At 39.8% G+C, this 20813-nt stretch overlaps 1 protein-coding gene across 5 annotated transcripts in view; it reads left to right on the forward strand.

Annotated features, from left to right (window-relative positions):
* SV2B (synaptic vesicle glycoprotein 2B) overlaps window positions 1–20813 on the forward strand; it is a 260779-nt gene that overhangs the window by 188772 nt on the left and 51194 nt on the right. For all 5 annotated transcript variants that reach the window (XM_073653294.1, XM_073653292.1, XM_073653295.1 and 2 more), the window contains one exon: window positions 8436–9145. In XM_073653294.1, coding sequence (XP_073509395.1) covers window positions 8611–9145 — 535 coding nt within the window. In that variant the 5' untranslated portion in view covers window positions 8436–8610. The remainder of the gene's footprint in view (window positions 1–8435; window positions 9146–20813) is intronic.

Here is a 20813-nt window from a genome sequence, read left to right on the forward strand (position 1 = left end):
AATAATACGTTTCACTATTAGATGTGTTTAAATAAAATGTCCTGTGCTGAGATAATCTTATAAATGTGCCCCTGCTGTGTATTGTGTAATGTCTGTGTCTAACCATACAGGAACATGGTCTTGTCATACCACATCACCTGGGCAGGGGGGAAGCAAAAGACCATACAGACATTACAGCAGGGGATCACAGCTGATTTTCTTTTTGAGATAAAATATTGCTGAAATACAGTACACAGCAGGGGCACATTTATAAGATTATCTCAGCACAGGAACATTTTTTTAAACACATCCAATTGTGGAGCTTATTATTATTCCAAGATTTATTGATTAAAATGTACTTTGTGGGAAAACCCCTTTGAGTGATTTATGTACAATATACAGGATTTTTCCAGCAAGGTCTATGTTTCCCCTTTGATCTCTAGATGATTCAGAGTAACAGTGCAGACGCCTGTGGTTCTCCAGTTCTTGCAGAATTAAAAATAAACCTGCAAACTAGTCATTTGATTCTTAAGACAAGCAAAACCTGTTAAAATTATAATTTATTATGTTAGGCTACCTTAACACATTTTTGGGCAAAAAAAGGTCAGTATTTTTAAATGTGCTTTTTTTTCCTGCTGTTGTTCATTAGTTTTTTGGTGCGTTTTTTACATTTATTTGTCTCAGTACTTGCACTATCTGGTTGATTTTTTTTACACATGATTCATAGATCATGTGATTCTGAAATTCCTTTTAGAATCATAAGATTGGTAATGTCAAAAACGCAACTCACATTAACACAAAAGCAAAAATGACTTTGGTAGAAAAATTACATAAACTGTTCCAAAAATACCTAGAGCATGCTGCAATTTAGAAAAAAAATAAAAATAAAGAAAACAAAAAGAAAGCAATCACATAATAATGCCAATCCAGAAAATAAAATGCAGCATTTCTACTTTATATAAGATTTTCCCATTGATTCCTGGCAAACATCAGCCTACTGCAAAAAATGGCACCAGACATGCAGTTCTTTTATGAAAGACATGTGAAGACTGCCTGTAGGGGATGAGCGGAACCATGGAAGTTTGGATTCTGGTACCGACCCGAATAAAGTTCGATTTGGGTACTAGAATTGTATCCGAATTTGAGCCAGAACCCGAACCCCATTGAAAACAAAAGAGAACCGACCTTTTGAGTTGGAAAATTCTCTCTTTCGCCTTTTCTCGGAATTCCGAACATTGCAACAGAATTCCAGGAGAAGTCTGTGTTCGGCGTTTAGCACCGGACACTAACTGTCCAGTATGAACCCTGAACTTTTAAGTTCTGGTTGGCTCATCTCCAACTCCCTGATATAAGAACACAGCTGATACAAGATCACAGCTTGCCACAGAGCTTTTAGTTTCATCCATAAACCTTTGTTCTGGGAGTGAAATTGGTTTACAAAAAAAAAGTTTATACACATGAGAAAATGATAAAACAACACAAATTTAGGGTTCATTCTCCCTGGGTACAAACATAATGTATTTTTAATCTGCTGAAAATCTGCTACATTTTTCAGTACTAGCATTGTGCATGACATTTTTAGAATTTCCATGCACACTCTGCAGAGGATAGTCACATTGTAAATTGACCTGTGCTGCAAATGTAATATCTGCGAGTTTTCAATTTAGGCTGGGGTCACATGAGCGTTTAACACGGCCGAGTGCTAGGAGATAAAACATTGTATAGCACTCAGACCAGTGTTATTCTATGGGTCAGCTCACATCTGCGACTATTTTCTCATGCCGATTCAGGATGACAGAACAGTCGCAGCATGCTGTAATTGGCAGCAAGAATTGGATCGCACTCACCCATACAAGTCTATGGGTGAATGTGAAACATTGGACTGCACTCGGATGTCATCACCGACACAGGCAATGGAGGAGATGGAGAAATCACTCCTCTGCACCTGTGCTGATATTCTCTCATGTGAGAGGATCGAAGCACAGTGAACTGACCCTTGGCTCACGCTTGCAACCAGAGCTGGAGCTGAGTGTCATTAGCATATTGCATCTGATGTTCTCGCATCAGATGCTGAGCGCTCGTCTGGTTCCAGACTTATGCTGAGTATGTTGCTACAGCGCCGAAGTTTTCTTCCTTTGCAATGCACAAAAGAAATGTTATGGTTAAGGCCAGGTTCATATTGCATTAATAAACATGGGCCATTCACAGCTGCAAATCGTAGACTTGATTTTCTCTGTATGCAGTTCTAAGCGCAACTTTGTATAGCAGATGAGAGCAACAGGTGCCTTCTATTGAAATGTGCTAGCCTGCCTGTAAAGCGTCGTATGGGCCAGACTAGTGCATGCTGCAATTTTCTCCTCATAACACACCTGTCACGACTCCTTCCCTGTCCCTAGCGCTGGGGCGGCCTAGCTATCCCTGCTCTCCGGATTACTTCTAATGGTAGAGATGCCGGGGCCACGTACCTTACTGAGCTCCTGAATCCACCCTTAGTCTGTTCCCTCCTCCCACCCAGGGTAGAAGGGAGTAGTAGTGTTTGACTATACATCAACCTGGTTTACAAGGTAATACATACAGGAATACCGGAAAATACCAAGCATACAAATATGCTTTCGCAAACAACAGGGGAAAACCGGGGAGTGAGGGAAGGGAAAAATCAAAGTGGGAGAGGATTTGCACACAACCAAAACCAAGCAACAGTCTTTAGATAAATCAACCAAACACCTCCTCAAACAACAACCTTTCACAAACTTTCCTGAACCATGCAGCATGAAGCTAACTCTGGCACTGCCTGCTTGCCAGAGGCGAGTACATATAGAAGAGGGGAGTGGCCAATACTGAACCGCTGAGAGCATTAAGGCAGGTCAGCTTCCAGGAGCTCTCAACTGAGCAGATTAACCCTGCACTACTAGAAGAAGTCTGCACTGTTTAATATGAAGGTGAAGTGCTTCTAATCAGTGCAGGAATAGGAGAAGAGGAAGGTTGAACTTGATGGACCTAGGTCTTTATTCAACCTAAGTTACTATGTTACTAAATCAGACAGTAAACCCGTGACAACACTATTGGATTACTGCACTGTCCGTTGAGCATACAGACAGTACACTGATCAAAAATATGGCGTCTGAACCCAGCCTTACTGTATAATCTTCATAATGATATCCACAGCAGTATTTATAGCTGCTGATTTCATTGCTGCATTTCCACTGTGGACGGCCTGCAGCAGAAATACCACGTGGGAATGTACCCTGCATGAGAAAAAGTGTATAATCATATAAGGAGTCTGGAGGTCTTCTACTGTCCTTATATTTTAATTGTAACAAGATTACTATGATTTGTGTATCAGCTATGCAGTATACTGATTATTGCACTGGATGATCTTGAACCTTTCATTGTGAAGTAGGCAATTCAGTTGCTATTTTCTCACTTATATCTATGACTATCAAACTTTCTGACAAGTCCAAGTAGTGAATTATTTCTAAGCAATATGCCTTGCAGGTCTTGGGCTGCATTTACTCCAGTGTGCATTTTCTACATATACATACATATCTATATCTATATCTATATCTATCTATCAATCTATATATATACATATATATACAGTACAGACCAAAAGTTTGGACACACCTTCTCATTAAAAGATTTTTCTGTATTTTCATGACTTTGAAAATTGTACATTCACACTAAAGGCATCAAAACTATGAATTAACACATGTGGAATTATATACTTAACAAAAAAGTGTGAAACAACTGAAAATATGTCTTATATCCTAGGTTCTTCAAAGTAGCCACCTTTTGCTTTGATTACGGATTTGCACACTCTTGGCATTCTCTTGATGAGCTTCAAGAGGTAGTCACCGGAAATGGTTTTCACTTCACAGGTGTGCCCTGTCAGGTTTAATAAGTGGGATTTCTTGCCTTATAAATGGGGCTGGGACCATCAGTTGTGTTGTGCAGAAGTCTGGTGGATACACAGCTGATAGTCCTACTGAATAGACTGTTAGCTGCTTTTTTCTTGCCATAATACAAATTCTAAGTAAAGAAAAACTTGTGGCCATCATTACTGTAAGAAATGAAGGTCAGTCAGTCCAAAAAATTGGGCAAACTTTGAAAGTGTCCCCAAGTGCAGTTGCAAAAACCATCAAGCACTACAAAGAAACTGGCTCACATGAGGACCGCCCCAGGAAAGGAAGACCAAGAGTCACCTCTGCTTCTGAGGATAAGTTTATTCGAGTCACCAGCCTCAGAAATCGCAGGTTAACAGCAGCTCAGTTTAGAGACTAGTTCAATGCCACACAGAGTTCTAGCAGCAGACACATCTCTCCAACAACTGTTAAGAGGAGACTTTGTGCAGCAGTCCTTCATGGTAAAATAGCTGCTAGAAAACCACTGCTAAGGGCAGGCAACAAGCAGAAGAGACTTGTTTGGGCTAAAGAACACAAGGAATGGACATTAGACCAGTGGAAATCTGTGCTTTGGTCTGATGAGTCCAAATTTGAGATCTTTGGTTCCAACCACTGTGTCTTTGTGCGACGCAGAAAAGGTGAATGGATGGACTCTACATGCCTGGTTCCCACTGTGAAGCATGGAAGAGGAGGTGTGATGGTGTGGGGGTGCTTTTCTGGTGACACTGTTGGGGATTTATTCAAAATTGAAGGCATACTGAACCAGCATGGCTACCACAGCATCTTGCAGCGGCATGTTATTCCATCCGGTTTGCGTTTAGTTGGACCATCATTTATTTTTCAACAGGACAATGACCCCAAACACACCTCCAGGCTGTGTAAGGGCTATTTGACCAGGAAGGAGAGTGATGGGGTGCTACGCCAGATGACCTGGCCTCCACAGTCACCAGATCTGAACCCAATCGAGATGGTTTGGGGTGAGCTGGACGGCAGAGTGAAGGCAAAAGGGCCAACAAGTGCTAAGCATCTCTGGGAACTCCTTCAAGATTGTTGGAAGACCATTTACAGTGACTACCTCTTGAAGCTCATCAAGAGAATGCCAAGAGTGTGCAAAGCAGTCATCAAAGCAAAAGGTGGCTACTTTGAAGAACCTAGAATATAAGACATATTTTCAGTTGTTTCACACTTTTTTGTTAAGTATATAATTCCACATGTGTTAAATCATAGTTTTGATGCCTTCAGTGTGAATGTACAATTTTCATAGTCAAGAAAATACAGAAAAATCTTTAAATGAGAAGGTGTGTCCAAACTTTTGGTCTGTACTGTATATACATATAAATTTCCATAAGTATTTTACATTTTCATAGCATTATATTGTTCAATGTATTTCTGGATATTGTTACTTGGCAATATTTAACAATGTAGATTATCATGCTATTCAATTTCAAATAAAACTCAATGACAGATATTACGAACTAATGAATATTTGCAAAAAGCAATGTCAAACAGGTTAATTTTGTATGTTGCTCTAAATTAGTGGTAGACATTTATACAGTGATTTGATTGGTATACAGTTGTACTTTCTTTTGAGTATACTGTACATTAAAAAAAAAAAAACATGTTTGTTTGGTTCAAATTTACTCTCTATGTGGCCCAAACTTTCATTCAGCTTTACTCAGATACCTCAGTTTTGTTTCTGCGACAGATGTCTCTTTAAAGGTAGTCTGCCACTACTGTGTCACTGGTGATGTATGTAAGGGGAGATATGTTTCACTGCAGCTGTTAGCTTCAGTGAACTGAACCTAGAAGTTTTCTTCAACATGTTAGGTGCTGACGAGGTTAATCAACCATTTTGGGTCGAGTCCTGTGTGAGATGGGCAGTATGCCTATTTACCATATCTCCACCTCAAGGGTGTGGCTAGAGAAGTGAAATGCTCAGTCACTGTTTTTTTTTTCTCTTTGGTGTGGTTTGGAGAAGGAAGTCTCCAAACTGTCAGTGGAAGCCAGAGAGCTCAACAGAAGGACTCTGCTGAACTGTTTTGTGTTACAAGTAGCGGGCCGAACCCTGCTCCTTTATGAACTGTGCTATACTTTATATTTTTGTTTTCCTATTATTCCAGAGAGGCTGTGTTTATTTTGTGGAACCCTGATGTGGTTTATACCGTATATTAATAAACCCGCAGGAAGTGTGTGTTCTTTAAGTGTGTAAAGAAATGTTTCCTGTGTCTGACTCTGTGAGAGCCAGGCACGTCGCTTTACCACACTACATTTGACTTATCATGATACCTGTATGCCTAATAGCAGATGCCTTGTTGTGGATAAATTATCTTTTATAAAAATGAGCTCTTCCAGAGTCTGGAGAGGACACAGCCTGGAAGATAACTCTGGCTCCAGAGCTTATTTTACAGGAAGGGGAGTTACCAGTGTGAGACAAGTAACTAACACAGAGCAGGGGAAATGAAATTTGTCTTCTTACAAACACATTTTTGCTTCTCTATCATCTCTGCAGTATTGTAACAATATTACAACCCTGTCTGCATGTGAGATGGAAGCTGAAGCTGAGAAGAACCTGCAGATGTGTCAGGTATAATCACACACAGCTCTGCAGGGAGATCAGGAGAGCAGAGAGCGGACATCACACATCACACTGGTAACTTCTCCTTCATGTATAATCAGCTCTGGAGGCAGAGTTATCTTCCAGACAGCGTCTTCCCCAGAGCCTGGAAGAGCTCATTTATATGAAGTGATAAAAGATGATTTCTCCACAACAAAGCATCTGATATGAGACATACAGGTATTACTCTCCTCAGCAGTCTGTATCCAGTATGCCCATATTAATAGTTTAGATAGGTCACATGTAAAGACAGATTCCCTTTAATATTTTGTCTGATTTCCCCTTTTATCTTGTCTACGGGCCCTCCATGTATTATGCATGCCTTGCCCTCACATATGGTGCCTACTTTACCTTTGTATTGTGCCTATGTTTGCCCCCATATACTGAACCTGTTGCTCCTACATGTTTTCCGCTTCTAACTCATTGACTACTGAGCTGCTCACTCTTTCATCCTTGTTCTTTTAAGGCTCTTGTGCAATCGCTTTATTCCATGGGTAAGGTGGTTTCTAGTTACCAGATTTACTAAACTCATGCATCAGCTAGCACAAATGTGATCTACCTGCTATGGAGTTTATTTCCTTTATAATCTGAATGGCCCACTTCCATCTCCAAGACTTCTCTCGTGTTGCACCAGTTCTTTGGAATGCACTATCCCAGACAAACAGGGTAATTCTCAGTGTCCACAATTTTCAGTGTGCCCTAAAAAACACAACTCTTTAGGCAAGCCTATCACCTCACATTACTTATCTAACCTTTGTCAGTTCTCCTTTCCTACACTTCCCTCAGAATCTGGTCTTTTCTGTCATCTGTTCACACACCTTCCATGTACTCAGTAGGACTATGTCTCTGGACATAGAAAGATATTGGCTGGTGACTGGTTCATGCAGCTTCACATGAATACCTTTTACTTATAAAGATGGCTGGATCATACATGTCAAGCACTTTTTTATCTCTTGTGTCACCCCTATTTGTTTACAGATTATAAGGTTGTGAGTGGGTCCATCACTCGACTCCTGTTTAAATTGGTGAATTATGTGTTACTATGTAATATCAGATTTTATTTGCACATGTACCCTCTAAATTGTAAAGTCCTGTAGAATATGTTCTCACTATATAAAATAAAATAAATAAATAATAAATTGCAATTATTATTTATTTAATCCAAAACCAACTGTGAATTTAAAAAGGAAGGAAATGTATAAAAGAAAAAATGTATGCACGGTTTGCTCTTTTGTATCTGATTTTGTGCTTGGCTTCAAAAATTACAGGTATAATCCATCTTCAATGGGTTGTACTGTATTTTAAGTTTTCCTTTATCCATTGGACGGGAAATAACTTCCCAATTTATGGTGGTCCGAGAAATGTAATTCCCACCTATTCCGAGAACCAGGCCCGTGTGAATGAAGTGGTGGTTGATCATACCTCTGCTCGATTTATTCTCTAAGGGATTGCGGGAGATAATTGACAGGTCTTCAGCACTCCCATTAAAAAGGAGTGGAACGGAAGAGCACATGATCAACCCTCCACTTCATTCACATGAAACTCTTTAGAACTCTTGTTCTTGAGATTGGTGGGTGTCCTAGTGGTCAGACTACCAGCGATCGGGAGGTTTTTACTATTCATAGAATAGGGGACAGCTTACAAACTTGGTAGATCCCCTATAAAATATAAAAAATTAGTTGTAGTGTTTTCTATATTCTGCTAAAGGCAACTGTGAGTCAGACACAGAGAATTGTATCTTACTTATCAATCAGCTTATATTGTCTTGTAATGGTACAAAGATATATATTTTTCCTGTATGATAAATAACAATTTTTGAAAACTGTATTTGTTCTTTGGAAAACATAAAATGCAGTGAATTTTTATATGGCATATTTAAATCTTCTTTTCAATGTGTAATATCAGATTCTCTAACCATATTATTTTTGTCTTATTTACAGAAATCATCGCATGAAACAACATGATTCACAGAATTCTTTTGGCCTGAGATGGTGAAACTACAAACCAGAATTGTTGATCTTTGTGTGGACTGTCTATCCGATTAGCAAGAACAGATCGATTCTTCAGTGTTTCGCTGTAAACACTGGCACATTTAATACTAGAACCTAGCACATAATGGATGATGGCTACAAAAATAATTCTAATTTTTACCAAGGAGCACAGGATATAGCTCGAGAAGTAAAGAGGCAAACAAGTAACCAAGCCATGGATTACTACCAAAATAACACATATGGTGGGTATTCAACAAATGATGGATATTATAACAGTGGAGATCCCGTCAATCAGGAAGAAGATGCTCAAAGTGATGCTACAGAGGGACATGATGAAGATGATGAGATATATGAAGGAGAATATCAGGGTATACCACACCCTGATGATGTCAAGGCTAAAAAAAAAGACAAAACCATAAAAGATGAATTTAGAGACCATGCTGACATCATGGCAGAGAGGGTGGAGGATGAGGAGCAATTGGCTTACCAATATGAGAACATCATCGAAGAATGTGGCCATGGACGTTTCCAGTGGACCCTTTTCATAGTTTTAGGGCTGGCCTTGATGGCTGATGGTGTAGAAATCTTTGTTGTAGGATTTGTGCTCCCCAGCGCTGAAAAAGACATGTGTTTATCACGCTCAAACAAAGGAATGTTGGGTAAGTAGTTGTCAATATGTCTAGTGGAATAATGCAGGTAATTCCATACATTTAAGTCTATTTATAATTTTTCCTAACTATTAGGTATTTCTATAAAGTGGTTTCATATAATTAAAATAATGCTGGGTGTCTTATCCCTGGGTTCCCCATTAATCCTGAGAATGAAGGGAAACAATGCCGGTTTAGTGCTGCGGAGTCTACGTTTTACCTGCACAGCTGCACTCCCAGTAAGCTGGCTATGCTGGGTACTGAATGGGGCTGCTCTTCAGTTCCTTACCTAGCTAAAGAGCTCTTTGTAGGAGAAAAGTAGTAATGGAAACACAGCAATGGATGTTTTCTCAGGATTGGTGGAGTTTCAGAGGGTAGAACCCCATAATCATCCCATAGAAGGATTTACTCTCAAAGTCATAGTCTATGTAAAACTGAAAACTGACTGCACTTACCCTTAGCCTCCCTCATGTAACACTAACATTGGTCCAGAAAGCTGATATATATGTGTTGAATAGAGGAGCTCTACAGCATTCCTTGCATTTCTGATTTAAAGGGATTGTCTGCAGACACACACTAGGTGATTGACGCTGATGACATCACATCTGCATATATGTAACAGGATGCATCCATGATCAGCAGGTATTGTGCACCTATCATTATCATTAGCGCCGCTCACTTCCGGATTTGGAAACGAGCAGTGCAGGACGACCCTCGTAAGTACAAAAGTAATAAGTATAGCCTGAGAGCGGACTAAGGTATATGGCAATACAAGTTATCACTTAATTACCATCCATCCAAGTTATAATGCACTTGAGTAGAGTTAAAGAGATTTTCAAGGTAACAATAGTAATGGCCTCTCTGCAATATCCAGTTCACCCACCACTAAATGTAAGATGTGCAGTTGTATCAACCAATTTAAAAAACTAAGATGCTGCATTATCCAAGTTCTGCAGCTACTTTGATCAGCCGGTGTGCTAAGAGTTGGTCCACTATAAATTTAATATTGACGACCTCACCTAAGGATAGACCATCAATATTGTGATTGCAAATACCCCCTTGAACGTGCTATGCTACATCCGCATTTATTACTGTGATTTGATGGATATTCTGCCTTCCGTTGGACACACCACAAAAAATTCTTAAAAATGTAAAAACGACATTGCTGTGCACATGGTCAGTCTTTTCTTTTAACCACTTTAGGTTTCAGAAACCGTGAAACAGTTAAAAGAAGTCACATGTTCATTCTTTGGGAGGCCTCATTTGGAAGCCGTCTACTCTTTATAGTTGAAATTATAGGAAAAATGTGGTGGCAGTGTAAAACAACGGCAAAGCTGCTTCAGGAAAAACACTAACAGCTTTTAACTAATACGGCTTCACTCAGGAAAACCTTGGCGGCTCAGCTGTCAGAAGGAGAGCATTATGTGCACACACCATTAAGGGGTTAATAGAAGAGAATTCCATGAACCCAGTTGAAAAAAAAAAAATCTACCTAGCTCACTTAAGGCTAAGTTCCCACGATGAGCTTTTGGTGAGTTTTTGATGCTGCGTATTTTCGAAAAATGCAAGTAACCTAGTTTTCTTAAAGGGGTTGTCCACTACTTGGACAACCCCTTCTCGATCTAAATGCCCCTATAAAATAAAAAAGCCTATATTCACCTCCCGTGTTGCTCTCCTGGGGGCTCTTGTGCATTTGTTGTGACAAGTGGCGCTGGCGCCCAATCAGCACTGGCATCACTGTCTCCACCTTCGGAAAAATTTAACATGAAGAGGAAGTCCGGGCTGCATCCGATGTCTGACTTCTTCTTCAGGTTCAATTCGACAGGAGGCGGGGACAGTGACGCCAGCACTGATTGGGCACCAGTGTCACGTGTCATAAAACATCACAAGAGCCCTGAGAAGAGCAAGTGCCGACACCGCGGGAATGGAAGGTGAGGTTAGAGGTTTTTTTTTCTCTGGGTTAAGCGAGAGGTATGACAAGGAGTTGTCCAAGTAGTGGACAACTTCTTTAATACAGATATGGTGCACAAAATCTGCAACACCAAAAATATAGTCTCTTACATAGTATGCTTGCAATTTTTTTTGTTATTATCTCTAGTACAAGATATAATGCATTACATAAATGATAGGCTGAATACTACATTCTTGGTATTTAATCTGAATAAAGTATCCTTATGCAAGACAGACTGCATTGTGACCTGCAAGATACTGGATAATAAGATTACTATCTGTCATACATGGCCTTGTCTTGAACCTAGAAAAAAAAGAATGTCTAGCTGTCCACCAGTATTTATTTAATTCAGGATTGCAAAAAAAACCCCTGTATTTAAGTGAAGCTAGTGAGTGACTTGAAGACGTTTTATCACTTCACTTAAGAGCTGAAAGAATAACTACATTGATGAAACTTCAGATCAAAACCTTGAAAATTCTGGCTATTAATCAAACTTTCTATTTATGTAAATTTTGCATGAATGTGCAGAGATTTCCAGCCATGGGGCTGCTGAAATTTACAGTGGGTACGGAAAGTATTCAGACCCTTTTAAATTTTTCACTCTTTGTTTCATTGCAGCCATTTGGTAAATTCTAAAAAGTTCATTTCTTTTCTAATTAAAGTACACTCTGCACCCCATCATGACTGAAAAAAAAAGAAATGTAGACATTTTTGCAAATTTATTAAAAAAGAAAAACTGAAATATCACATGGTCATAAGTACTCAGACCCGTTGTTCAATATTGAGTAGTAGCACCCTTTGAGCTAGTACACCCATGAGTCTTCTTGGGAATGATGCAACAAGTTTTTCACACCTGGATTTGGGGATCCTCTGCCATTCTTACTTGCAGATCCTCTTCAGTTCCGTTAGATTGGATGGTGAACGTTGGTGGACAGCCATTTTCAGGTCTCTCCAGAGATGCTCAATTGGGTTTTGGTCAGGGCTCTGGCTGGGCCAGTCAAGAATGGTCACAGAGTTGTTCTGAAGCCACTCCTTTGTTATTTTAGTTGTGTACTTAGAGTTATTGTCTTGTTGGAAGGTGAACCTTCGGCCAAGTCTGAGGTCCAGAGCACTCTGGAAGAGGTTTTCATCCAGGATATCTCTTTACCGCATTCATGTTTCCTTCAATTGCAACCAGTCGTCCTTTCCGTGCAGCTGAAAAACACCCCATAGCATGATATTTCCACCACCATGTTTCACTGTTGGGATAGTATTGGGCAGGTGATGAGCAGTGTCTGGTTTTCTCCACACATACCGCTTAAAATTATCACCAAAAAGTTCTATTTTTGTCTCATCAGACCAGTGAATCTTATTTCTCATAGTCTGGGAGTCCTTCATGTGTTTTTGAGCAAACCTTATGCAGACTTTCATATGTCTTGCACTGAGGAGAGGCTTCCGTTGAGCCACTCTGCCATAAAGGCCCGATTGGTGGAGGGCTGCAGTGATAGTTGACTTTGTGGAACTTTCTTCCATCTCCCTACTGCATCTCTGAAGCTCAGCCACAGTGATCTTGGGGTTCTTCTTTACATCTTTCACCAAGGCTCTTCTTCCATGATTGCTTAGTTTGGCTGGACAGCCAGGTCTAGGAAGACTTCTGGTGGTCCCAAAGTTCTTCCATTTAAGGATTATGGAGGCCATTGTGCTCTTAGGAACCTTGCGTAATGCAAAAATTCTTTTGTAACCTTGGCCAGATCTGTGCCTTGCCACAATTCTGTCTCTGAGCTCCTTGGGCAGTTCCTTTGAGCTCATGATTCTCATTTGGTCTGACATGCACTGTGAGCTGTGAGGTCTTATATAGACAGGTGTGTGCCTTTCCAAATCAAGTCCTATCAGTTTAATTAAACACAGCTGGACTCCAATGAAGGAGTAGAACCATCTCAAGGAGGATGACAACGAAATGGACAGCATGTGACTTAAATATAAGTGTTTGAGCAAAGGGTCTGAATACTTATGACCATGTGATACTTCAGTTTTTCTTTTTTAATAAATTTGCAAACATTTCTACATTTATGTTTTTTTCAGTCAAGATGGCGTGCAGTGTATACTTTAATGAGAAAAAAAATGAACTTTTTAGAATTTACCAAATGGCTGCAATGAAAGAAACAGTGAAAAATGTAAAGGGGTCTGAATACTTTCCGTACCCATTGTAACAGAAGACGTTTATTCCCAGTCACTGCGTATAATTAATTATGACATGGAGTAAAAGAGATTTCATAAGGTGACCGTATTGAGAGTTAAAAGATGAGTATACCAAGGTTTTCATTACTTTGGATTTGGCTAGTTCATTGCACAAATGTATACGCAGTTTTGATTAAAAACTTCCTACCATTGTGTATATAGAGACCTCATGCAAACCTACAGTATGTGTCTCCGTGCAAAAAGAAGGTAAGTATCTAGCTGAAGGACCTTGGTATTGTTACAATATTTCTTCTTTATTCAAAACATATAAAAAAATCCAGAAGATACAAATATCACATGCCACATGTAAGCTGAAGTACCTCCATGTTTTAGATAAAATCCTTAATTTTGGTACTCTGTCTCCATGGTTACAGACGACAAACAAACTCTGTGTAGTCTGACCCTACAGTCATGTTGCTGTCCATCTCTCACTTTCTTGCTTGAATAGAAAAAATTATATTGAGGACATTAAAAACCGGGATGACTAGTCTTTTGAATCCTCATTGTAATAGTGCAAAGTAGTATTTGTTATCTGCCTTCTCATAGGGAAGCCACTTAGTGTGAAGTCCCAGGCCACAGCCTACTACATTAATTCATCTGAATAATAGAAAGAAATCAAGCCATATGAATAGAAGTAGCATTAGTACTGCCAGCAACTATTAATATTAAAACCATGGGGGCATATTTTCAGCTTAAAGGGGTGTTCTCATGTGATTAAATTGCTTTAGTTACTCAGAATAAAAATAAGTAAGTTTGCAATTAACTTGCTGTTTTTATCTGCTTTCATTCTGCTGCTGTGAAATCTTTTATGTTACATGGTGTACAGCTTGTTTCCAAGGATCTCAGTCACTAGGGCCTTGCTGTGTGTGTGCAGTACTTATATTCCTGAACCAGTGTTAAAGTGGTTGTCCAGGTTTGGGATGAAAGTCTGCAGTCACTATAAGTAAGCACCTTACAGTAAGCACAATGCACTCTGTCAGGATTCTCTAGTGCTGGTGGCAAGAGTGGATAGTCACATGACCACATGTATGTGATGTGTTTGCATACTTCCGGCCACATTCCGACTAGATGTGCATGACCTTGCTTAATACAAGTGAATTGAGCAAAGTTGAGCACGTCTAGTGGGCATGTGATTGCAGGTATGTCGATTGTAAGCTTGTGAGCAGGGCCCTCACGCCTCCTGTAACTGTTCAACTGTCTTGCCTTGTAATGAATTTATTGTTTTTATATGTCACCACTTAATTGTAAAGTGCTGCGGAATATGTTGGTGCTATGTAAATATTATTATTGTTATTATGTAAAAACGCATACTTGTGGTCATATGACTGCCAGCTCTCTAGCTGCCAGCACTGAAGAATCCTGACAGCATGTGGTAGGCACACTGTAAGGATTTACATCCCAAATCTGGATCTGTCAGCAGTTCAAGAGACAACTTGTTGACATTACCCCTTTAACAAGGGTAGCAATGACCACATTGCAAAGCTAGACACAATGGTGAGAGTCTACCTGGGCTACACCATTACACTAAAATCTATTAGCCTTCTGGGTCAACAGATTGGGGTATTGGCTTGAACTTGCCCACTTTACTATGAAGACAATGAATATCTCTTAAGAGATCATCTTCAGTGCTGTAACTGTGTTCAAAGACCAAAGTACATAGATGTGGTATATATTTACTGCAAATAAGGACTTTCTTCATCAAATTAAATAGTTGTAGGATGTCTGATGTATTTTAGATGCCTTTGTCAGGACCCTAACATATGGTATACACATTTTATTTTTGTTGTACTCTTTATCTTTGATGTACTGGACTGACCTAAAAGTATAGAAAGAGTAGATCAATGAGTTATAAATCAGTATAATACACTGGATGTAATCATGTGACAAAAAAACTTACCTATTTATTTAGAATCTTTATCAGCAAATATAATACTGAGCACTCCCTCCATCATGCATGGTTGTGTGTTCATCAGTATATTGCATCCATGCCACCCCCCCATGTAGGCTGATGGCTTCAACTTGCTGGTAGTAATTGGAGCGTGAACCTGCCCTTGTATCAGTAAATATGGTCTCTTTTTCTTAGTGATTTTGCATGAATTGTATGTGATGTATCAGAGTAGAGGAATATAATTTTAATTTGCTCAGACTGAGGTTACTGATTTGACGATAACGTTTTATTTGACTATAATCATTTGACTGGGCACTCTTTGCACCACAAGGACACCAGCGAGATTGGAGGGAGACAAAGTTCTATAAAGTGCTCCAACATGGTTCACAGCAAAAACAGATAAAATACAACTTTATTGCTTCATCGAGAATTATCCCTCTCAGTCAAACTTCCAGTGTCAATGCATTTCATCCAATGATGTTAATATCAGCCAGGATGAGACCAACAGTTCCACAAGCAATCATCCCTGAAAATACTGTTACGAGTTTCCCTTAAAGGGAAACTGTCAGGTTTTTGGTATATATTCTGACAGCAACATGATGTAGGGATAGAGATCTTGCTTCTGGCAAAGTATCACTTAATTTATTATAGCAGTTGTGATAGAATCACAGTTTTCTGTGTTGCAGATATTTAGTGTTGGGGGTGTGGTTGGACTAGGAGGCATGATGCAGCTTGTCCTGTAGTGATGATCTCCCACCGAAAAAACACTGATTGTATTGAAAAAGCAAAACACACCCATTAAGTTACACATAGGTGGAATCGGGGTCCCTGCCCCTACCACATGGTGCTCTCAGATTACATAGCAAAATCCTGGTGACATTCTCCCTTTGATAAAAAACTAGAGCGGCAATGGTGGACAATTTGCTTCCAAATAGGGTTTTATTATACTTCAAAGAATAAATGAATTAAAACACATAAAAAATGTATCAAAGGCATGTCACCCCAGCTTCCACCTGACCGTGGGTTTCATCAGGCAACTTCTTCCAAGGAGCTTGGCCCAGGAAGAAGCCGCTTTCCATAGTATATTTTTCTCTGATTATGCTTTACTCCTTTCGGAATACATCTACTGATGCAAGATATTGCCCCGTGAAAGAAGGCCTAAGGAACTCTGATCAGGTCTGTTTGGAACATGCTGAATGCCTTTCGATTTGGTCTTTTTTCTGTTTAGTTCATTTTTGGGAAGATAAAACATACATGAACAAACTACTTGCAAACTTTTCTTTATGGTATCCCATATGAGAATTTATATACAAATAGTTCTAAAAATATTTTCAAAAATATATTATTTTTTTAAAAAAACACTCCATAATGGCTGAAGTTTCTGAAGTTTTTGTGGTCTAAGGGGTAATGTTTCTCCTTGTGGAGAGTGACATACTCTGGCATGTCAAGGTAAGGAGGCTTATTTGCCGTTTAATGTTACTCTGGGAAATTTAATATGCAAATTGCCTCTTCAGAGAAAAAGAGGACTTGAACTCTTTAGCGCCACCTATTGGAAGCAGCAATCCTACAAGTCACAATCAACCCTTTAACGAGTCGCAATTATGACTTGTAGGATTGCTGCTTCCAATAGGTGGCGCTATAGAGTTCAAGTCCTCTTTTTCTCTGAAGAGGCAATTTGCATATTAAATTTCGCAGAGGAGCATTGCACAGCAAATAAAGGCCCCGTCACACTAAGCGAGATCGCTGCTGAGTCACAAGTTTTGTGATGCAACAGCGACCTCAGTAGCGATCTCGCTACGTTTGACACTTAGCAGCGACCAGGCTGTGAGATCGCTGGTCGTGTCAGAATGGTCTGGACATTTCTTTGATCGTTGAAGCCCCGCTGGGTAGCATGCATCGCTGTGTTTGACACCTTACCAACGACCTTGTTGACGACTCAGACACAGAAACACATAGGCATGCATCGTTATACAGATCGGTACGGGTCGCCGCATCGTTGCTGCGTCGTTGGGAAGATCTGACTGTTTGACATCTCACCAGCGACCACATAGCGACGCAGCAACGATCCCTGACAGGTCGTATCGTTGTCGGGATCGCTGTAGCGTCGCTTAGTGTGACGGGGCCTTTAGCCTCCTTACCTTGACGTGCCACAGCCGGTATGTCACTCTCCACAAGGAGAAACGTTACCCCTTGTGGCTTGTAGGATTACTACAAGCCTACCACCTGAACTTCTCAGTAAACTAACTTCCCCCTGTTCCCTCCTTCTAAATATTATTCAGAATCTGTTCCCTACTCTTCATCTGTCTCCACACCCTCCATTCACACTATAACTGCACTCGATACTTGAGTATTGCACTTAAACATACTGGCTGATGACCGGATCATGCAACTTTACATGAAAATCCCTATTTATTATAATTGCCAGACATGAAATAACAAGCACTTTTCACCTATTGTGTTCCCCCATTTCCTTGTAGAATGTAAGCCTGCGAGCAGGGACCTCACTCCTAATTTAACTGTTTAAACTGTCTTAAATTCTATCTAATTTATTGTCTGTACATGTCCCCGCTTAATTGTAAAGTGCTGTGGAATATGTTGGTGCTATATAAATAAAAATTATTATTATTAAAGCAGAAAATCCAGGTTCAAAGATTTTCTTAAAACCATCAACTTTATTTGGTAAGGTTAAAAAACATGTATATGCATGAATGTCACAACCCCATAGGGTATAGGATAAGGCAGACGTGTTTCAGACAGACATATACAGTACAGACCAAAAGTTTGGACACACCTTCTCATTTAAAGATTTTTCTGTATTTTCATGACTTTGAAAATTGTACATTCACACTGAAGGCATCAAAACTATGAATTAACACATGTGGAATTATATACTTAACAAAAAAGTGTGAAACAACTGAAAATATGTCTTATATTCTAGGTTCTTCAAAGTAGCCACCTTTTGCTTTGATGACTGCTTTGCACACTCTTGGCATTCTCTTGATGAGTTTCAAGAGGTAGTCACCGGAAATGGTTTTCACTTCACAGGTGTGCCCTGTCCGGTTTAATAAGTGGGATTTCTTGCCTTATAAATGGGGTTGGGACCATCAGTTGTGTTGTGCAGAAGTCAGGTGGATACACAGCTGATAGTCCTACTGAATAGACTGTTAGAATTTGTATTATGGCAAGAAAAAAGCAGCTAAGTAAAGAAAAACGAGTGGCTATCATTACTTTAAGAAATGAAGGTCAGTCAGTCCGAAAAATTGGGAAAACTTTGAAAGTGTCCCCAAGTGCAGTTGCAAAAACCATCAAGCGCTACAAAGAAACTGGCTCACATGAGGACCGCCCAGGAAAGGAAGACCAAGAGTCACCTCTGCTTCTGAGGATAAGTTTATCCGAGTCACCAGCCTCAGAAATCGCAGATTAACAGCAGCTCAGATTAGAGACCAGGTCAATGCCACACAGAGTTCTAGCAGCAGACACATCTCTTCAACAACTGTTAAGAGGAGACTTTGTGCAGCAGGTCTTCATGGTAAAATAGCTGCTAGGAAACCACTGCTAAGGACAGGCAACAAGCAGAAGAGACTTGTTTGGGCTAAATAACACAAGGAATGGACATTAGACCAGTGGAAATCTGTGTTTTGGTCTGATGAGTCCAAATTTGAGATCTTTGGTTCCAACCACCGTGTCTTTGTGCGACGCAGAAAAGGTGAACGGATGGACTCTACATGCCTGGTTCCCACCGTGAAGCATGGAGGAGGAGGTGTGATGGTGTGGGGGTGCTTTGCTGGTCACACTGTTGGGAATTTATTAAAAATTGAAGGCATACTGAACCAGCATGGCTACCACAGCATCTTGCAGCGGCATGCTATTCCATCCGGTTTGCGTTTAGTTCAACCATCATTTATTTTTCAACAGGACAATGACCCCAAACACACCTCCAGGCTGTGTAAGGGCTATTTGACCGAGAAGGAGAGTGATGAGGTGCTACGCCAGATGACCTGGCCTCCACAGTCACCAGACCTGAACCCAATCGAGATGGTTTGGGTGAGCTGGACCGCAGAGTGAAGGCAAAAGGGCCAACAAGTGCTAAGCATCTCTGGGAACTCCTTCAAGATTGTTGGAAGACCATTTCCAGTGACTACCTCTTGAAGCTCATCAAGAGAATGCCAAGAGTATGCAAAGCAGTTATCAAAGCAAAAGGTGACTACCTTGAAGAACCTAGAATATAAGACATATTTTCAGTTGTTTTACACTTTTTTGTTAAGTATATAATTCCACATGTGTTAATTCATAGTTTTGATGCCTTCAGTGTGAATGTACAATTTTCAAAGTCATGAAAATACAGAAAAATCTTTAAATGAGAAGGTGTGTCCAAACTTTTGGTCTGTACTGTATATGCAATGACTAAAGACCTTTCTGTCTGAAACACGTTTGCCTGATCCTATACCCTATGTGGTTATGACATTCATGCAAATACATGTTTTTTAACTTTACCAATGGTTTTAAGAAGATCTTTGTATCTAGATTTTCTGCTTTCATTTGTACAGTTGTTCTGAATAATTACATTATTGCCCCTTGTGCTTCATTGAATGATTAGGTGACAACCAAACTTTTAGATGACTTTTTATAAGGCGCATTGTATGTGTGCATGAGCTTTCTGGCCATCATATGACAATTTTTAGCAGTTTCCCCCCTTTTATAGGTTCTATTTCTTAAAGTCAGTTTTTCATGAATTCAGCTCTGGAGGGGGTGGAGGCTGCTATGATGTCTCCCATACATTGCACACAGAAAGAATAGGAGATGCTGCTCCCATAGCCCTCAGTAGCACATCATTCTAACTACCAACAGCATAGAGAACATAATTCAGTATAAGGCAAAGATCACACAAACATTTATTCTCTTATATTCTCTTATCTGAGAGAATCGGGTGTATTATGTAAACCACACTCTGATCAAACGCTTATTACAGTTTGATCAGAGTGTAATCATAGTGCGATTCAATTCTCTCGGATGAAGAGAAGGTGAAGAGAAAAATTGCTCCATCCTCTCCATTCTTTCAGTCTGTGGAAATCGGACTGCATTCAGATGTCATCCGAGTGCGGTCTGATGTTTTCCGCGGACTAACTGACTTGCATGGCCAAGTGCGATCCGAATATCGGATCAAACTCGCGCTTACTGCAATTTTTTCATTGGACTGCTTGGTCTGCGGTAAAAAATGGACATGTGCATGGCCCCATAGATTAATATTGGTCGATATTTTTTATCGGATCGTACTTGGACTGAAAATACGGCCATGTGCGCGAGAACTAATTGTGAAGCATTACTATAAGTCCAACACATGTGTGAGATAAACACTTAGTAGAAAGTCTACGTGTTTTTCCCTGTCTCTCTGTCTCTGCGGCAGCCATCTCTTCGCTCTCCTTTCTCCGTAGACTTTATTGGTAGCTGAATATCATTTAAACTATCAGTGTATGAATTAAATCAATTTAAATGAAGAAATATTTTCCTGTAACAAGATATGTTAGAAAGAATCTTGACTTTACTTGTCCTATTGATTTAAGAAAAAATAGAGTTGAGTTAGTCTTTAAGGCTTAATCCCTAGAAAATGATGTTAAAGCACTCTT

This window comes from Phyllobates terribilis, unplaced genomic scaffold (genome assembly GCF_046119375.1).
Source record: "Phyllobates terribilis strain yellow unplaced genomic scaffold, ASM4611937v1 Scaffold_11__3_contigs__length_659146591, whole genome shotgun sequence".
Taxonomy (NCBI): Eukaryota; Metazoa; Chordata; class Amphibia; order Anura; family Dendrobatidae; genus Phyllobates; species Phyllobates terribilis.